At 45.5% G+C, this 17,716-nt stretch overlaps 1 protein-coding gene across 9 annotated transcripts in view; it reads left to right on the plus strand.

Moving 5' to 3' along the window:
- Positions 1 to 10,826: 10,826 nt before the first annotated feature.
- Positions 10,827 to 17,716, plus strand: part of NHSL2 (NHS like 2) — a 270,707-nt gene continuing 263,817 nt past the window's right edge. For all 9 annotated transcript variants that reach the window (XM_053202471.1, XM_053202474.1, XM_053202476.1 and 6 more), the window contains exon 1: positions 10,827 to 11,344. In XM_053202471.1, coding sequence (XP_053058446.1) covers positions 11,065 to 11,344 — 280 coding nt within the window. In that variant the 5' untranslated portion in view covers positions 10,827 to 11,064. The remainder of the gene's footprint in view (positions 11,345 to 17,716) is intronic.

A 17,716-nucleotide genomic window follows, 5' to 3' on the forward strand; every position in this document is an offset into this window, starting at 1 on the left:
AAAAAAAAAAAAGATAGACATATAGACAAATAGAATTGAGAGTACAGATATAAACTGAAATACCTATGATCAATTGATTTTCAACAAGGGGGTAAAGACTGTTCAATGGGAGAAAGAAGACTCTTTAACAGATGGCAATGGGAAAACTAGATATTTAGATGCAAAAGAATGAAGATTGACCTCATACCATTTACAAAAATTAACTCCAGATGGATCAAAGACCTAAAGTAAGTGCTAAACTGTAAAACTCTTAGAGGAAAAGATAACAATCAACTTTCATGGTCTTAGATTTGGCAATGTATTCTTAGATATGGCATCAAAAACTTGGACAACAAAAGGAAAAATAAACTGGACTTGAACAAAATTAAAATTCTTGAGCATCAAAGAACATTATTTTAAAAAGTGAAAAGAAAATCTATAGGTTGGGAGAAAATATTTGCAAATCTTATATCTGATAAGGTTTACTATCCAGAGTATATAAAAAAAACTTTTATAACTTAACAATGAAAAGACAATCCTATTAAAAATGGGCAAAGCATTTGAAAAGACATTTATCCAAAGGATATATACAAATGGCCAGTAAATACATGAAAAGATGCTCAACATTGTCAGTCATTAGGGAAATACAAATAAAAATCACAGTGAGATCCCACTTCACACCTGCCAGGATGGCTATCATAGAAAAAACAAACAGAAAATAAGTGTTGGCAAGGGTAGAAGAAATTAGACTCTCATACATTGTTGGTGGGAATGTAAAATGGTGTAACAGATGTGGAAAGCAGTCTAGTTAGTTCCTTAAAAGGTGAATCATAGAGTTTCATAGCAATTCCACTTTTTGGCATATACCCTAAAGAACCGAAAAAAAATAGTATCAAACAGGTACTCTTACACCAATGTTCATTGCAGTATTATTCACAATAGACAAAAGATGGAAACAACTCAGTGTCCATCAACAGATGAATGGATAAGCACAATGTGATACATAGTGCAATGGATTATTAGCCAATAAAAGAAATGGAGTTTTGATACATGCTGCAACATGGATGAACCTTGAAAACATTCTGCTAAGTGAAAGAAGCCAGAGATAAGAGGACAAATACTGTATGATTCCACTTATCTGAAATATCTAGAATTGGCAAAGTCATATGGACAAAAAAGTAAATTAGAGGTTACCTGGGGCTTGGGCATGGTGGAAATAGGGAGTTACTGCTTAATGGTTACAGGGTTTTTGTTTTAGGTGATGAAAATGTTTTGGAAACAGATAGTGGTAATGGTTGCACAATACTGTGGATAATAATGCCAGTGAATTGTACACCTAAAATTGTTAAAATCCTAATTATGCCATACATCTCTTACTACAAAAAATAATTCCAAAAAGTGGTCAATTAACCCAAGAGAAAAAAGAAGTAGAGGCTGGAAAAAACAAAGAAAAGACATAGCAAACTGAAATCAGCTAGCAAGATGATAGATTTTATTTAAATGATATCAATAATTCTGTAAATGTGAAAGATCTATACATACCAGTTAAAAGACAGAGATTGTCAGGCTGGATTAAAAAGCACAACCGGGGACACCTGGGTGACTCAGTTGGTTAAGTCCGACTTTGGCTCAGGTCATGATCTCACAGTTCGTGGGTTCAAGTCCCGCATCAGGCTCTGTGCTGACAGCTCAGAGCCTGGAGCCTGCTTCGGATTCTGTGTCTCCCTCTCTTTTTGCCTTTCCCCCACTTGCACTCTGTCTCTCTCTCTCTTGAAAATAAATAAAACATTAAAAAAAACACAACCCAACTACATGCTCTCTACAAGAAACCCACTTTAAATGTAAAGAAATAAATTAAAAGTAAAATGGGAGAAAGATATACCATACAGATATTATCTAAAGTTGACCTAGCTATGTTAATTTCAGACAAAGCCAAGTTCAGAGCAATGAATATTTTCAGGGATAGAAAGGGACATTGCATAATGATAAAGGTATCAGTTTTCAAGAAGATATAACCATCCTAAATATGTATGTACTTAACAAGAGAGTTTCAAAATTCATGAGGCAAAAACAGAACTTAAAGGAGAAATAGACGAATCCACAATTATAGTTGAAGATTCCAACATTCCTCTATCAATAATTGATAGAATAAGTAGACAGAAAACCAGTGAAGATATAGATAATATGAAGAACATTATCAGCCAACTTGAACCCACTGACACTTATGAAATACTCCACCCAACATAATACAGACCTTAAGTGCACGTGGAGCAATCACGAAGTTAGACCATATTCGGGGCCATAAGAAACATTTGGCAAATTTGAAATAGAAATCATGCAAATCAGACCATATTAGAATTAAACTAGAAATTATCATTGGGAAGATATTTGGGAAATCCCCAAATTTTTGGAGCTTGAAAAGTATTCTTCTAAATAAGTCAGGGGTCAGAGGAAATTCTCAAGGCAAATTTAATAATATTTTTAATTAAATAAAAATGAAAAGAAAACATATTGAAATTTGTGGGATGTAGCAAAAGTGGTGCTCACCAGGAAATTTATAGCATTAAATATTTATTAGAAAAGAAAATCTCAAATCACTAATTGAGAGCACATGTAGAGGAATTAATATAATGATTGACCATGAAATTTAAGCTCAATAGGGAGGGAAGTGAACACATGAAGGGAAGTGGGAGTGGCAGGTTTAATGAATGGGGCCAAAGTACTGTTAGGGTGGAGAAACAATAACATGGGTTAGAAAGGAGGCAGTGTTAGTTGAAAAGTGGGATGCTTGAAGTTGAGAAAAGGGAGGAATAGGGTTTTTTGTTTTGTTTTGTGGTAGTAATTATAAGGTCAGTGGTATGACCATGTGGGTTAGTGGGTTAGTGGGTCAAGTAGGGTGGAGGGCAAGATATTTAGGGGAGAAGAGGTTAAGGAACTGAGAGTCCAGACTATCATTAAGATCATCTATGTGCATACTGCAATGACCCAGAATTATGACAGGAATAATGTTGCAGGGAGTAACAGTGAACTGGGTGCTAAAATCTTCAAGGAAGCAGTGTGAGTCATCCAGGGGTCAGTGGTTGCTCTGAGGACAGACAGTGAGTGATTTAATCTGAGGACCCTCAAAGCTGGGGATTGTTCTTGAGGAGGGAGGGAGGAGAATATCCTGGAAGTGAAAACAAGGAGGATACCTTTGACACTTGCAGGCCTAGTGGTGCTAGAGGTGTGAGAGAGAAGACAGCACCATTTAAAGAGGGCTTCAGGGACACTAAGGACCGTGGAGTTTAATTTCAGTTGAGGGAGAAGATGAAGGGAATATGTAGAGATGCAGTTGCAGAGATAGGGGAATTGGTGATAGCTGTCCATGCATTCTACAAAGCATAGTAGGAAAGGGTTTCAGAAGTTGGGGAGGAGGGATATGGAGTCATAAAAGCGATACACAGAGCTGTCAGACTACACTCAAAGAGAGGAATGGGTCTTGGGAGTCTTAGAGTGACTGACATAAATAGATAAAAGTCATGTTGAGGTTATTTATGATGGTTTCAAGATGAATAGTAATGGTCAGGCCCTGGGAGTGAGAGGTGGTGGTCTGTATCAGTCATGGTTCAGTCAGAGAAACAGAACCAATAGGATATATATATATATATATATATATATATATATGGTTTATGTGATTGTGATATATACAGTTGAAACTTGAATACATGTTCCAACTGTATGGGTCTACTTATACACAAATATATTTTTGATAAATACAGCACAGTACTGTAAATATAGTTTCTTTTTCTTATGATTTTATTTTTAAGTGTTTATTATTTTTGAGAGAGATGGAGGGAGAGAGGGAGAGAGACAGAGAGAGGGAGAGAGAGAGAGAGAGAGAGACAGAGAGAGAGAGAGAGAATGAGCGGGGGAGGAACAGAGAAAGAGGGAGACACAGAATCCCAAGCAGGCTCCAGGCTCTGAGCTGTCAGCACAGAACCTGATGCAGGGCTCGAATTCATGAACCGTGAGATCATGACCTGAGGCAAAGTTGGATGCTTAACCAAGGAGCCACCCAGGCGCCCCTTCTTATGATTTTCTTAATAGCATTTTCTTTTCTCTAGCTTCCTTTATTATATGAAGACAATATATAATACATATAACATACAAAGTGTGTGTTAACCAACTGTTTATATAATTGTTAAGGCTTCTGGTAAACAGTAGTTAAGTTTTTGGGGAGTCAAGAGTTATACACAGATTTTCTTTAAAAAAATTTGTTTTTTTTTGAGAGAGAAAGAGAGAGAGAGAGGCAGAGAGAGGGAGACAGAGGATCTGAGGCAGGCTCTGCTTTCTCATCACAGAGCCCAATGCGGGGCTCAAACTCACGAAGCATGAGATCATGACCTGAGCTGAAGTCTGATGCTTAGCCAGTGAGCCACCCAGGCACCCATACATGGATTTTCAACTGCATGGGGGAAGTGTCAGAGCCCCTAACCCCTGCATTGTTTAAGGGTTAACTGTACTTTGTCTGGAATGTATGATCTTACAATTGCATATAGTGATTGGATAGCCATTTTTAATGTAAATATGGAAACTCACCTGGGATGTTTGGAGACTGTTCTCTAGGTAACTCCAGGAACTGGACTTACTAAGAAGTTGAGCAAATGTCCATTTTGATTCCTCAAAGTGATGATTCTGGGCTAGATCGTTAGCAGTAGTAGACTTGTACTTATTTAAGATATAGCTGGGGTGCCTGGGTGTCTCAGTCGGTTAAGCGTCCGACTTCAGCTCAGGTCACGATCTCGCGATCTCACGGTCCATGAGTTCAAGCCCCACGTCCGGCTCTGGGCTGATGGCTCAGAGCCTGGAGCCTGCTTCCGATTCTGTGTCTCCCTCTCTCTCTGCTCCTCCCCCGTTCATGCTCTGTCTCTCTCTCTGTCTCAAAAATAAATAAACGTTAAAAAAATGTTTTTAAAAAAAGATATAGCTGAGATGGTTGGAAAGTGGAGCAACCCATACAAAAGAAGTAGATGAGGACTGCCACTGGTTATTGCCACAAGTTTGTAATCCAGTTTAATCCAATAAATCCCTTCCTCATGTATTGGCTGAGAAAAGACTTGATTAAGAAGTTGAGACATATGAATGTCAGGAAGCATTTGATAAATTAGAAGGCAATTGAGTAAGAGACAAGATTTAGACTATTCCTGATTATATTGTTTGTAAGTACAGAAACTTTGATGCAAGGGCAGGAGGCTATGTCCCCTCAGAATGGAGAAGGGAGAAAAAAAAATGTACCTTCCTTTTTTATAGTCAGGAAACCACTATTTATACTGCTCTTCTGTGCCAAACACTTTACGTACACTATCTCATGTAATCCTCAGAACAATCCTACAAGGTAAATATTTAATAACCACAAAGGCATAGGCCCTGATCAATCAGAATGGATGCCTTTAGGGGTGCTTGGGTGGCTCAGTTGGTTAAGCATCTGACTTTGGCTCAGCTCATGATCTCTGATCTCGAGCTTCGTGAGTTCCAGCCCTGCGTTGGGCTCTGTGCTGACAGTTCAGAGCCTGGAGCCTGCTTCAGAATCTGTGACTCCCTCTCTCTCTGCCCCTCTCCCACTCGTGCTCTGTCTCTCTCTGTTTCTCCAAAAATAAATGTGAAAAAAAAAAAGAATTGATGCCTTTAGACAATCAGTAGGGCCATACTCATGCACATCAATTGAATATTAGTCTGGTCTATTTTATGGATGAGTAAATTGAGGCACAGTGGGTGTTAAGTAACTTGCCAAGACACAGAGCTGGGGAGCTGGGGATTTGAACTCAGATCAGTGGGTCTCTAAAGCCTACATTTGGCTGTGACCACTATGCTGTGCTGCACAGCTTCGTACTAGAGAAGGAAAGAGAACCACATGTCTAACCATATTTGGATGCCTGATAATGCTGACGTGTTACTTATTCAGGTTCCCTAATTAATCCAAAGCCCTGATCTGTGTAACAACTCCCAATTTAAAGTTGTAGAGATGGACATGGCTATTACCTAATGCAGCCTTAATAGCATACACAGAGAAGGCATGTCATCATGTGATGGACACAGCACATCCTGGAGAGATTAAGGACTCTTCCTTACTGCTTCAGGATTTTGTGGGGAGACAGGAATTTGCAGGGGAGGGGTGCTGGTTGTTAGGTCAGGAGTAGGATAGTCAGGGAGTGTCCCAATATGATTTCTTGTGAGTAAAGCAAGCCTGTTAGAATAAAATTACCCATTGAATGCAGCAACATCTGAATGTTCCTAATTATAGTCTCTTCCAGACAAGATAAGGAGGGAGTGAGGGAAAACAGGATAGTGGGGTGAGGGGTGGTGGACTGGTGGTGAGGGGGGAACCCACATACAACATGAGGATGAGAGGCTGAACAAGAATGTGTTCATGTTCTGCTGAAATCTCCTATAGTTTCTTTCAAAATACCACAAATCTTTTCTCGCAGTTTCAGCCTGGGCTCAGAGTCAGGGCCAAAGTTCAAACAACATCAAAGTTTATTTTTGAAATAAAGGTTTATTTCCTCATGGAATTCTTGAAGGGTTTGCCCTGCGTGTGTGTGAAACACTGAGTCTGGGCTGGAAGGAATTTATTTTAGGTCCTTGAGCCGTCTTCAGCTTACACGCCGATTGCCTAGGAGGTGATTGATGGCTGTGTAAGTTTCCAGTCCGCCCCTGGAGGCCCAGCTCTGGTGCACAGCCCTCCCCACTCTGAAGGCTGCCTCAAGGGCAGAAGCCTGCTCCGGCTTCTCAAACCTTGAGGCATTGATCCCCATCCTGCTCCCACTCTTTTCAGAGTATGGCATTGATTAGCACGGGTTTTCTCTGCATTGTTGATTGCATCGTGGGATCTCTTCTGATTGAAAAGCTAAAAGCTGCTAGTTTGTTTTCCTCGGGCTACTTTATTAGGGCCTGTCTGAGGAGATAGTTTGCTTGTGTTCTTAACTACAGAGCCAAGCATTGATACCAAAAAGGGTAAACGACATTAAAAAAAAAGTCAATCTGGTATTTGCCAATTCTGGTTAGTTTCTCTTGGTACGGACACTTAGCACCAGGGAACAAGACGATGTTCAAGTTGGGACTGAGGAACAGCCTTTATATCCCCCTACTGGCTGTGTGTATATACATACACATATACATATACATATACATATACATATACATATACATATACATACATATGTATATTCATTCATAAGGAAAGCATCTGCACAGTCTCGTGGCAAGAGGGTACTGGGAGTGGAATATATATTCTTGCAACTTAGATAAAACAATTGCTTGACTGGGGTGCCTGGGTGACTCAGTCCATTAAGTGTCTGACTCTTGATTTTGTCCCAGGTCATGATCTCATGGTTCGTGGGATCGAGCCCCGCATCGACCTCTGTGCTGACAGCATGAATCCTGCCTGGGATTCTCTCTCTCTCCCTATCTCTCTCTGCCCCTCCCCTGCTCATGTGCGCTCTCTCTCTCTCTCTCTCTCTCTCAAAATAAATTAACATTTAAAAAAAACCACAACAATTGCTTGACTATAGAGGAATGTCACGGAGAAAACTGGCATTGCTGCTTGGCTTTCAAGTGCTACCATTTGTGGAAATTTGAGAGGTAGCAACATGGGGGCACCTTTCTTGTTTCTCATCCTGAAATAAGACAGGGCTGTACTGGCAAACTGGGTAGGTTGCATGTTTGCTCATGACTTTTCATTTCGCAGCTATGGCAGCTGCCAGCTTGAAGGAAGAGAAGTGTCATATCCTATGTTACTTATTTATGCCTTCAAATCCAGTTTTTATTGAAGTTCTAGGTTCTTAGCAGCAGCTAGTTAGGCAGGACAGAAGGTGGGAAGAAGAGCAGAGGCCTTGCTGGTTGCGGTGGCCAACTCTCCCATTTCCCTCCTACCTCTCTGGCCACTCTTTCCCAGTCACTGCTTCTAGACCAGACCCACCTCCAGTTCCACAGGTGGGCCCAATTTAGGCTTAGTTTGGAACTCCGAGCACAGGGACAGATGAGTCGCTCTAGGTCTGGAGTCTAGGAGTTGGTGGATGGGTAGGAAGCATCCAGCATTTTCAGGTCTGGCTTGGTTGTTAGGGGCTTCTCCTTTCTCCCCTTTGCACCTTCCCTCTCTCTCCCTCTGAATGCACAGTGCCTCGGTTTATAAGCACATTAAAGCAAATGTTGAATTCACAGAGCACTTTCTGGCTACTTGGCCCTGGGGCTGTGTGTGCAGATGTGACATAGAAGTCTTGCCCTCCTCATTTGCCTCTTCCCATTGCCTCCAGATGAAAAGTTCTCAAGCATCTCCTTCCCCACATCAGGCAGTGTTCTGCTACAGAATCCACAATGACTCTCTACTAACCCTTAGGCCAAGTTAAGTCCTTTAGTAAAGCTCTTCATATTGGGTTCTTTTATAATCCAGCTTCATTTATTCATTCATCAGTATACATTTTCTGAGTACTACTGTGTGCCGGTCGCTGGGCTTGGCACTGGGCGTACAAAAGTGAGTGAGACCGACAAGGTTCCTGCCCTCATGGAGCTAACAGTTTAATGGGAGAAGATGGTATTATTATTTTTTAAGAAAAAATTTAAGTTTATTTATTTGGGGGCAGACAGAGAGAGAGAGAGAGAGAGAGAGAGAGAGAGAGGGAGAGAGAGAGAGAATCCCAAGCAGGCTCTGTGCCGTCAGTGTGGAGCCCGACTCAGGGCTCAAACCCACAAACTGTGAGACCAAGACCTGAAATCAAGTCAGACACTTAACTGACTGAGCCACCCAGTTGTCTCCACGATATTGTTACTGTTAAACAAGATGATTGTGCCAATGCTGTGCTGGAGGGTGATATGGGAGTATGGGACAGGACCCTTCATCTTAGCTTGCTGACCCACCCTGGACGGTGTGGCTGGAATGTGGCACTTCTAGAACCCTGACTCTCCCTCCACAGACCAGAGCCAGGCCCCTTGCTCCTTCCCCAGAGGCTCTCTACATAAAAGCCTGCCTCTTGCTCAAGGTCTTAGTTTTCCTATTGGGAAGAGCCTGGCAGTAAGAAGGAAGGTGAAAACTTATAGTCTCTTGACTTCTTCCAACAGTACATGCAGTCTGCCGGCTCTGGTCCTGGGAAGGGAGGAGGGGCTCTGTTCTGAGGTGGCCCCATTGCAAGTCCTTGATGTTTCTTTGATGAAAGCCAGGGCCTGCACACTGAAGAGGCTGGAGTGAACAGACTTGGCTGGGGGGGAAGGGTGTGGGGCCAATGCTGATTTGCTTGGAGCTTGTTATTATAGAGCCTTAAAAGACTCATCAGCTTCAGGAATCAAAGTGAGGTCGGCTCAGACACCAGGCCCAGACTAGGCCTGCCACCCTCAGGCAGTGAAGCTTTGCCCACACAGTCTCTTTCAATCTGCTCGTACCTCATTTCTTTTTCTCCCCAACGAAGATCAGTCTAAACAGCCCATAGGTCAAGGAAAAGTATCCCTGGAGAGTCCAGCCAAGTCCCTACTTCCTGCCAGTCACTCTTTTGGCTCAGGTTTGAGTTTGCCAAATACAGGATTTTGAGTCCTCATTCTGCAATTGGATTTCACAGTTCAGAAAAGGGGTTGTCTTTTGCCCATTTGTTTCTTATTTTAACAGAAAGGACTTTTTTAGTATCCATGTTCCACTTTACTGAACAAGGAACATGGGTAATCAGATTACTTTTAACTAGTTGTAAGGCCTTTTGAACTGCCTTAGGGACAATTCTGTAAAGGAATGAATGAACAGGCCACACTGAGGATCATTAGCACAGACACACATAGGCTGTTCAAGGTGTTTTATTAATAGATTATGAGGAAGGGATTATATGGATCGGAGCATTTTTAGCAGGAAAGATAAGAATTACCAGAAGGAAGAAATGGAACCACAGCAATGTCAAAGTGGCTTAGGGGAGAATCAGATGGTAGCTCAGTGTGTTGAAAATAAGTGTTGAGAGGGGAAACTCCCCAAGTGCACAGGGACACACACATAACTCAGGCACTCTGGTTTTGAGGATGTCAGTGTCTCCCTCTCTTCTAACTTCTACAATGGAGAGGAATTGAGGCGTGACTACAGGGTTTCCCGTACTGAAAGCATATGCCAGGCTGTTCCACGGGCATCTCAGGAGCCCAGTGCTGCCAGAGCTGGAGGTAGCTCTGGGCTCTCTTTTTGCATAATGTATGGAGCTACATCCCTCTATCTGAACTGCATCTATTGTTCCAGAGAATAGGTTTGTATTCATTCATTCATGGATTCATTCATTCCAGGGTGTTTAGAGCAGTCCAGGCACTGTGAGAGTACCCAAAGACACTGCCCTTCTGAGCAGTCCAGTAAGATAATTGGTTCTTTCCTCCTCATTCCCAAGCTCCTGGGCGCTAGAAGGCTGTACTCACAGCTTAGTCTAGCCCGTGTGTGACACCAAGTACATGTTTGGGAAAGGAAAGCTAGATGAATGAAATCAGACCATTCGGTGGGAGCGGGTGCGCTTGAATTTTTATTATTTATGAAGAGAAAGTTTAAGTTAAAGAAACAAAGCAGAACACAACTTTAACCATCAGTACTGGGACTCGAGCTCTGCAGGAGGACACGGGCACACATACTGTACCGAACATCACAATCCCCCCCCCCCCCCCCCACCTCACGCAGACATTCCTTCTTTCACGCTGTAGCTTGCTGTTTTTACTCGAACTTCCCTTTCCCTCCTCTCCCGGATCAAACGTTAATCTGCGAATCTCTGACCGAAAAAAAAAAAAAAAAAAAAAAAAGGTGGGTGGGGGGATCCCGAAGTAGGGAGGAGGAGGTGGAGAAAGGCGGGGAGGAGGAGCCCAGCGAACCGGAGTCAGAGGGACTGGTGGCTTCGGCGAGTGTGCAGCCCCGGGGGAAACAGCGCTCCAGGCTGGGAACCCGTCAGCCCGCCCACCCGCCTGGCGTCTTCGGCGCCCGCCAGCTCGCGGGCCCGCGCCCGGGGCCTGTTACACCCGGAGCTGGGGCCGCCACTCAGGGGCTCTTGGGCCAGGGGAGCCGCTCCGGGTGTGTCGGCGGCGCCGCCAGGCTGGTTCCCCGCGCTCGCGCCCGGGATGCCGTTCTACAGGCGCACGGTGGTGCCCCAGAGCCTGTGTCCGCGCAACCCGCCGCAGCCGCTCACCGAGCTCCGCGACGTGAGCCACCTGGCCGCGCTCAGCCTGCTCCGGCAGCTCGCCGACCTCTGTGGCCACTCGCTGGCTCTGCTTGAGGACCTCGAGGGGCACCTGCTGGCCCTGGGGCGCCGCACCGACAGCCTGTTCCGGCGAACGGTGCGCCTCCGCCGCCGCCTTCCCTGCCGCCTGCTCGGCCCAGAGAACGACGAGGAAGAGCTAGGTAAACCGCGCCTGGGAGCCTCACGGCCCCTCGTCTACCCCGCCTCTGGGGGCGCCAGTGATCTCCGTCTCTGCGTCCCCTCCCGGCCCCTCCTCCTCCCTTCCCGACCCTTCCCTCCCTTCTCCTCAGCGAGTGAGGGGATCCCTTTTCCTGGACTCCCGACCCGCCGCTCTCCCTCTGGAACTTCCTGCTCCTTGACCCTGCCGCGCCGTCCTGAGTGGCCCTGTGCCCTCGGGGCTCTCGGCCCTGGGGTGCGCGGCCACCTTCTGGGGATCTGGTTGGGGGGCAAGGCGGGGGGACCTGCGGGGTTCCTGGGAGCCACTGGGTCCGGGACGGCTTCAGCGCCGTCCCCAAGGCCCGAGGCGTCCACGTCTTCGCGGCGTTGGGAACCAAATGGCCGCGCCGCTGGCGTCTTTGCTCGGCCGCTTCGGAAAGCGCGCGGGAGCCGCAGGCCAACTACGCGGCCGCAGGAGCCTAGCGGCGGTGCCTTCGGGATTTAAACCTGTGCAACTTCGCGCCGGAGCGTGTTCGTGGCTCGCTCGCGGAGGAGTGTCAGAGCGCCCTCCCGCCTGCTTCTGCCCGCGATTTCGGGGTTACTGCGCCAGGAGTGGCCCGAGGGGTGTGGGGGAAAGGAGAGACTGCCTCCAGCTTCGCTGACCCCTACCCTTAGGGTCTGGCTGCACGGATTTGCTTGAGAGAACTGCTTAAAGTGACTGTCATCAGTTCCAGGATTCCTTAAGGAATTAGCCGTGCCTGAGAAACCCAGTGGCTGAGGACCTGAGCCCTGGCTGAGGACTCAGGACCCGTGAGAGGGTAGGAGGGCGATGCGAGCCTTTGACCCTGACTACTTTGGACTCCAGCACTTTGAATGGGGAATCCTTGCTCCGTGGCAATGCAGTGATTCCTTAGAGTGTGAAACTTTTGCTGAAAGCAAGGGGACTGAACGTGTTGGAAATGCTGACCACAGCTGGGGCATGCCAGGTACCAAGGCCAATTGGCACACCAGAAAGGGGAGAGAAGGAGCAGTGTGACCAGAAAGTTTCAGATGGAGGCAGAAGATGGCTACTTGCTGACTTCTGAGTGCGACTCCCGCTGCCTTGGGGAAGGATTACCTGGGCCAGCCCCTCTCCCTTGCAGACACCACCTTGCCCCCACTCTTTTCAGTAGGACAGGACTCAGAGGCCCTGGGACCTCCTCTTTGGAAAAGGTCTCTGACTTCTGAGGTAGATGGTGGAGGTCACTAGTGGAGAAAAATGAACTGGGTCATGTGTGAAAAGGAAGGTGGAAGACGCAGATGACTGCCAGATGGAATGTAGACATGGGACCAGAAACCTCTGCATGGCAGGGGACCAAGAAAGCTGGGGCCCTAAGTCTGGTTAGTTCTCAGTTAACAAAGAGGGTTAGAAGGTCAGTGTTGATTTTTTTTTTTCCTGAGGTCCCATTGACTACTGACTACCAGGATTAGCCTAGGAGAAATTTGATCAGTCAGCTGGGGGAGTAGTTTTCAAAATCCCCACACAGTTTACAGAGAGCCACCTACTGAGTTTAGCTGGGTAAGTTAAGGACAGAAGGGAGCCTCTGCTTTTCCAGCCTATACCTTTCTGTCCACTGAATCAGAGCCTTTTCCACGTGGGGGAAGGCATGGCTTCACCAAGTCACCTTGGGACCTAACCCTTTCCTGTGATCTGATGGTTTAGAAAAAGATGGCTTTGTGCAATGGATATGTTTTAAAGGAAGGGGGGCAACTCTTAGAATAAATCGCATTGTTTTGGTTTCTTTGAGAGTGGCCATTTTTGGTGTGTCCACTGGCCTCTCTGGGAACGAACATGTTTCTCAGCTGAGAGCCACTGAGGGGTCTGCTGCATAAATGGAATGCGGCTGCCCTAATTTGGCAAGAAGTTCTGGTTTTCCATTTTCTGGTCTAATGCCCTACCCTAGATTCCCCTTGAGGTTCCCACTGCACACTTTTCTCTTCAGGTGCTTTGATTGCGTATCACTTAAATTAGGCCTTCTCAGCAATGATCTGAGCATAGGTACCAAACGCAAAGAGTCTTGGGGAGCATAATCAGTGCACCATCTGGCCACCCTCTTGTCGCTCAGGTATAAGCTTGAACAAGGTGTTCAGCAAGCTATGTATTATATTTTGGCCCCAAGTAAATATCCCCCTCCCCCCCCCCTTTTTTTTTTTTACCATTATCAGGTCTTGTTTTTTTTTTCTTCCCTGTGCCTTTTCTTCTAGTACTCCTACTTTTTTACTGACCATTTTGCTGGTGGTCAGCGCTCCCACTCAGCATTTTACCCTATATATCCTCCACTGGCTGGATTTCCCCCAAATTCTTCCTTTGGGTATTTCTTTGACCATGGGGGGCAAGAAAGACCTGGGAAGGAGGGAGGAAGGTTTGGAAGCAACATAACGGGAGTGAATGACACCTGACAGGTCAGCAGCTTGTAGCCTTCCTGCAGGGACAGCTTGGCTGTCATCTATGGGAGCCATGGCGAGTCAGACTGGCCCTTAGCCTTCAGGCTTGCAGAGACCAGACTGCAGCCTTCTTCCGGGGGCCCTGAGAGGCAGCAGGGGGAGGGCAGGGGGAGGAGAGAGAGATAGAGGAGGAGAAAGTTGATGCTAAGGGAGTCCAAAGTGCTCCTCTCTGCAACCGGGGGTCACACCCCCACCATCTTCAAGGTTACAAGGGTGGGACTGGGCTGGGTTGGTTGCCTGGCAACACCTCCTCCTCCACTGAAGGCTGTTCTTTGGTAATTTGAACCCCTTTGAGACTGCCCTAGAAGCTCTTGTAACTGGGGTGAGGTGGGGGATGGGGGTTGGAAAGAGGAGAGGGCGTGCTATGGGAATGCACCAGGCTCCTCTGGTTATGGATTTGTGACTGTTGCCACACCCTTGGCGTGGCCCTGCCTATAACTAGAGGGTTTTTTCCTCACATCTGGCTTTGAATGTGACCTGTTTTATTGCATTCGTGTTCTGTACTCTTCGTCTCAAGAATGGCATGGACAAAGCCAGAGGGAAACAGCTCCATGCCTGCTGCAATATGCTGAGTCAATCCAAGCTTTCCAATTTCTCCCTCAGAGATCCATTTAATGTTTGTAGGTGCTTAGATGATAATTACAAAAGCAATCAGGCTATTGGCCTAGGGGTATAATATCTCTGAAGTGAGCAAAGAAGCCACTGAAGCACTAGATAAATCTAGGTATGTTTAATAACACTGGGCCCTATCGTGTTACATTAGCTGATGAACTTGCTGTGGGGAAGATGCTCTGTTCCTTCTTGCAGTTGTTTTGGCTTGAATACAGCCCGTTGAGTCGATGGTGGAAACTCCCTCTTCATCTTTATATAAAATTCCTGCCTTCTGATTTTCCAGCTTTGTGGCAACTTTGGCTCCAAATCAGAAAGGACAGCTGGTTTGTTTATGTTTAAATCATAATTACAGTGCAAGGGGAGACTGTTGTAAATCTATATGGAGATGAAAAAATGAGAACCACATCTTTAGACCGCAGCCTATTTACCATTAGATGAGGTGTCATGGACCCTGAATTGGACCATCATTGCTACTGAGGAGGGAATATGGCCTGCTTGAGTTGAATGGAGCAGGGGGAACTTTGGGGACTTGCAACAGGCACTTTGCCAGAGCTCACTTTGTCTCAGTCCTACCTGTCATGCCCAGAGACCCTTGGGACAGTGGCTTGACCGAGTGGGGAGGGTAAGCAAGCCCATTTTCTCTTAAATACCATGAAATTCCTGGTCTGCTTCGTGGTATTTCCTTGTGTTGAAAACATCTTCCCTGGAATTTTGACACCAAAATGTCCGCTAGAATTTTCTCTACTTTAGAAACAAGAAATTTAATCTTTTCCTTTTTATAGACACATGAACAGCTAAGGTGACAAAAAGCATCGGGATGACGGAAGAGTAGAGTAATAGGAGAATATTCAAGTTATGGCTTTTGGGCTCAACCTTGACCTTTGTGAGGTTGATTAGGTGTCAGGAGGAGAGTGGTGACTTTGCATCATTTGTCTCTATACTTCTCTGGTTTAGGTGGAGTTGGTTTATGCCACATGGCACAAAAATTTGGTCATTAAGCGGTGCCTGGGTGGCTCAGTTGGTTAAGCGTCAGACTTCAGCTCAGGTCATGATCTCATGGTTTGTGAGTTCAAACCCCGCATTGGGCTCTGTGCTGACAGCTCGGAGCTTGGAGCCTACTTCGGATTCTGTCTCTCTCTCTCTCTCTCTCTCTCTCTGCACCTCCCCTGTTCACCCTCTGTCTCTGTCTCTCTCAAAAATAAATAAACATTACAAACATTACAAACTTTTAAAATTAAAAAACACAACTTGGTCATTAACCATATGGGTGTCATAACACTTGACTACTGAGGCCCAGAAGAAGGAAGGGACTTGTCCAGAGGCACCCAGCTGGATCAAGACAATTAGAACCCCTAAGGGTTGAAAAGATTAGAGTGTCTCCTGATGTGTAATTCCAAGTAAAAGCAATGTTAAACCTTCAAATAAGATGGTATGTTTTGAAATTACTAAGAGTTCCACATGTATGTTGAAATTAAAATGGCTTCTTAAAGATTTTTTCATTCTCTCTCTATTTTGTACTCCTGTTGTTGGTGGTCTGAGTGTATACTTACTCTGCCCCTTGGGGAATGTGGCACTGGCTAGGTCAGACAGCAGATAAATGGCAGGAAGCCTTGATCTAAAAGCCGGGCCTTCTGACATTGAAGCCAGTGCTCTGTGATGCCAAGTTCAAAATCAGTTGTTCACTGAGAGTCACTGCCCTGTCACTTTTTCTAGCTGGAACTTGTCCAAGATGAGGAATGACTCTGGCTACCTTTGCAAAGTGAGGGATGCTCTGAAGAACCAGCTCCCTCTGGTTTCTGCAGTTGGGACTTGGTGGGTGAGCGGGAGGTGGAGAAGAGGAAAGAAGGTCAACCTTGCTTCATGTACAGAATAGATGTGAGGCAATGGGCTCCCTTGTTAAAACATAATCTCCTTTAAGCTTTGAGTGGAAAATAGCTTAGAAAAAAGAATCTTCAGGTGGGAAGGGATGGCTGGGCCAGTGACTCTGACACTGTCTTCTGAAGGTCACCTTTCCAATGGGGTCTTTTACTCGTAATCCTTCTGTCATCTTTATACTTGCTATTTTCCCTGATAGCTTTTAATTCAATTGTGGACAGTCCTTGTCACACACCCACATCATGACTATTTTCTGTTATTATAGCAGAGACTGGTTGGCATTTCCAAAGGCACTTTTATTAAAAAAACAAAAAACAAAAAACAAGGAACGGGAAAGTAAAACTATTACCAAAAATGTATTTAGCGTACACGTTCCCAAAGTATGGATTTATTATTCTTCAGAGCTAAAGAAGCTTAACAGGATTACTAGGTTTGCTACTCTCTATACCATTTCTGAGGACCTCAAATCACCTTATCATTACTTTCTAGACTTGAAAAGAGGACACAACTTTGTCTGAATCCCATCTCCTTTCCCCCTCTCACCTTTGTGCTGAGTGCTAAAGACTCAGAGGTAAATAAGACCCAGTCTCTCCCTTCAAAGAGCTCCCCCTGCAGAGGTGGGTACCATCTCATTTCCTACCACATCAGCACATGATGCCAGGGCATCAGGTCCTCTCCTTCCCTGGGTGAGGGAGAACTGATAACCAGAATCAGGACCCTAGTTCACACCCCAGAGGATTTTCTATTCAGTCTGGGTCCAAGAATGGAATTTGGACCTTTAGAATCTGCTGTGGTAAAAACAAAAATAAAAACCAAATAGTGACAGGCTGCTCCTGTGAATTTAGCAATGCTTTTACACAAATCCACAGATTTGAAATTGATGACTTTATGTTTACACATAGGCAGGGTAGTGCTTATTCAGTAGGTGGACAATGCTTGGTGGATCTGTAAACTCACAGACTTGTGGTAACTGCACGGCCCTCTAGGGTCTTCTCCTCTCCGTTGGAAACCACTAGCGTAACTGTAAGCTCCTCAATAGAAAGTGAGCTCCTCAAGGGCAGAGATCTTCATCTGTTTTTACAGCTGTTTCTCCAGCCCCTAAAATAGTGCTTGGCGTCTAACAGGCACCTGATAAATGCCTGTTAAGTTCAATTCATCCCTTTTTTCTAGTCATCATTTATTTATTGAGCACCTGATTCTGGGCCCGGCCCTGTGCTGGTTTCTGGGGATATAGAGCCTAACTGGAATGCAGCCCTACAGTCCAGTGCAGAGAACATCAAATCATTGTACTGCTGGGGAGGCAAGCCTGGGGGTCAAGGGAATGCAGACGAGGTGCCCCTGACTCAGCCTGGAGGCTGGTAAAAGCTTCCAGGAGGATGTGAAGTCTGAGGTTCGAAGGGTGATCT

Source organism: Acinonyx jubatus, chromosome X (genome assembly GCF_027475565.1).
Source record: "Acinonyx jubatus isolate Ajub_Pintada_27869175 chromosome X, VMU_Ajub_asm_v1.0, whole genome shotgun sequence".
NCBI classification, from domain to species: domain Eukaryota; kingdom Metazoa; phylum Chordata; class Mammalia; order Carnivora; family Felidae; genus Acinonyx; species Acinonyx jubatus.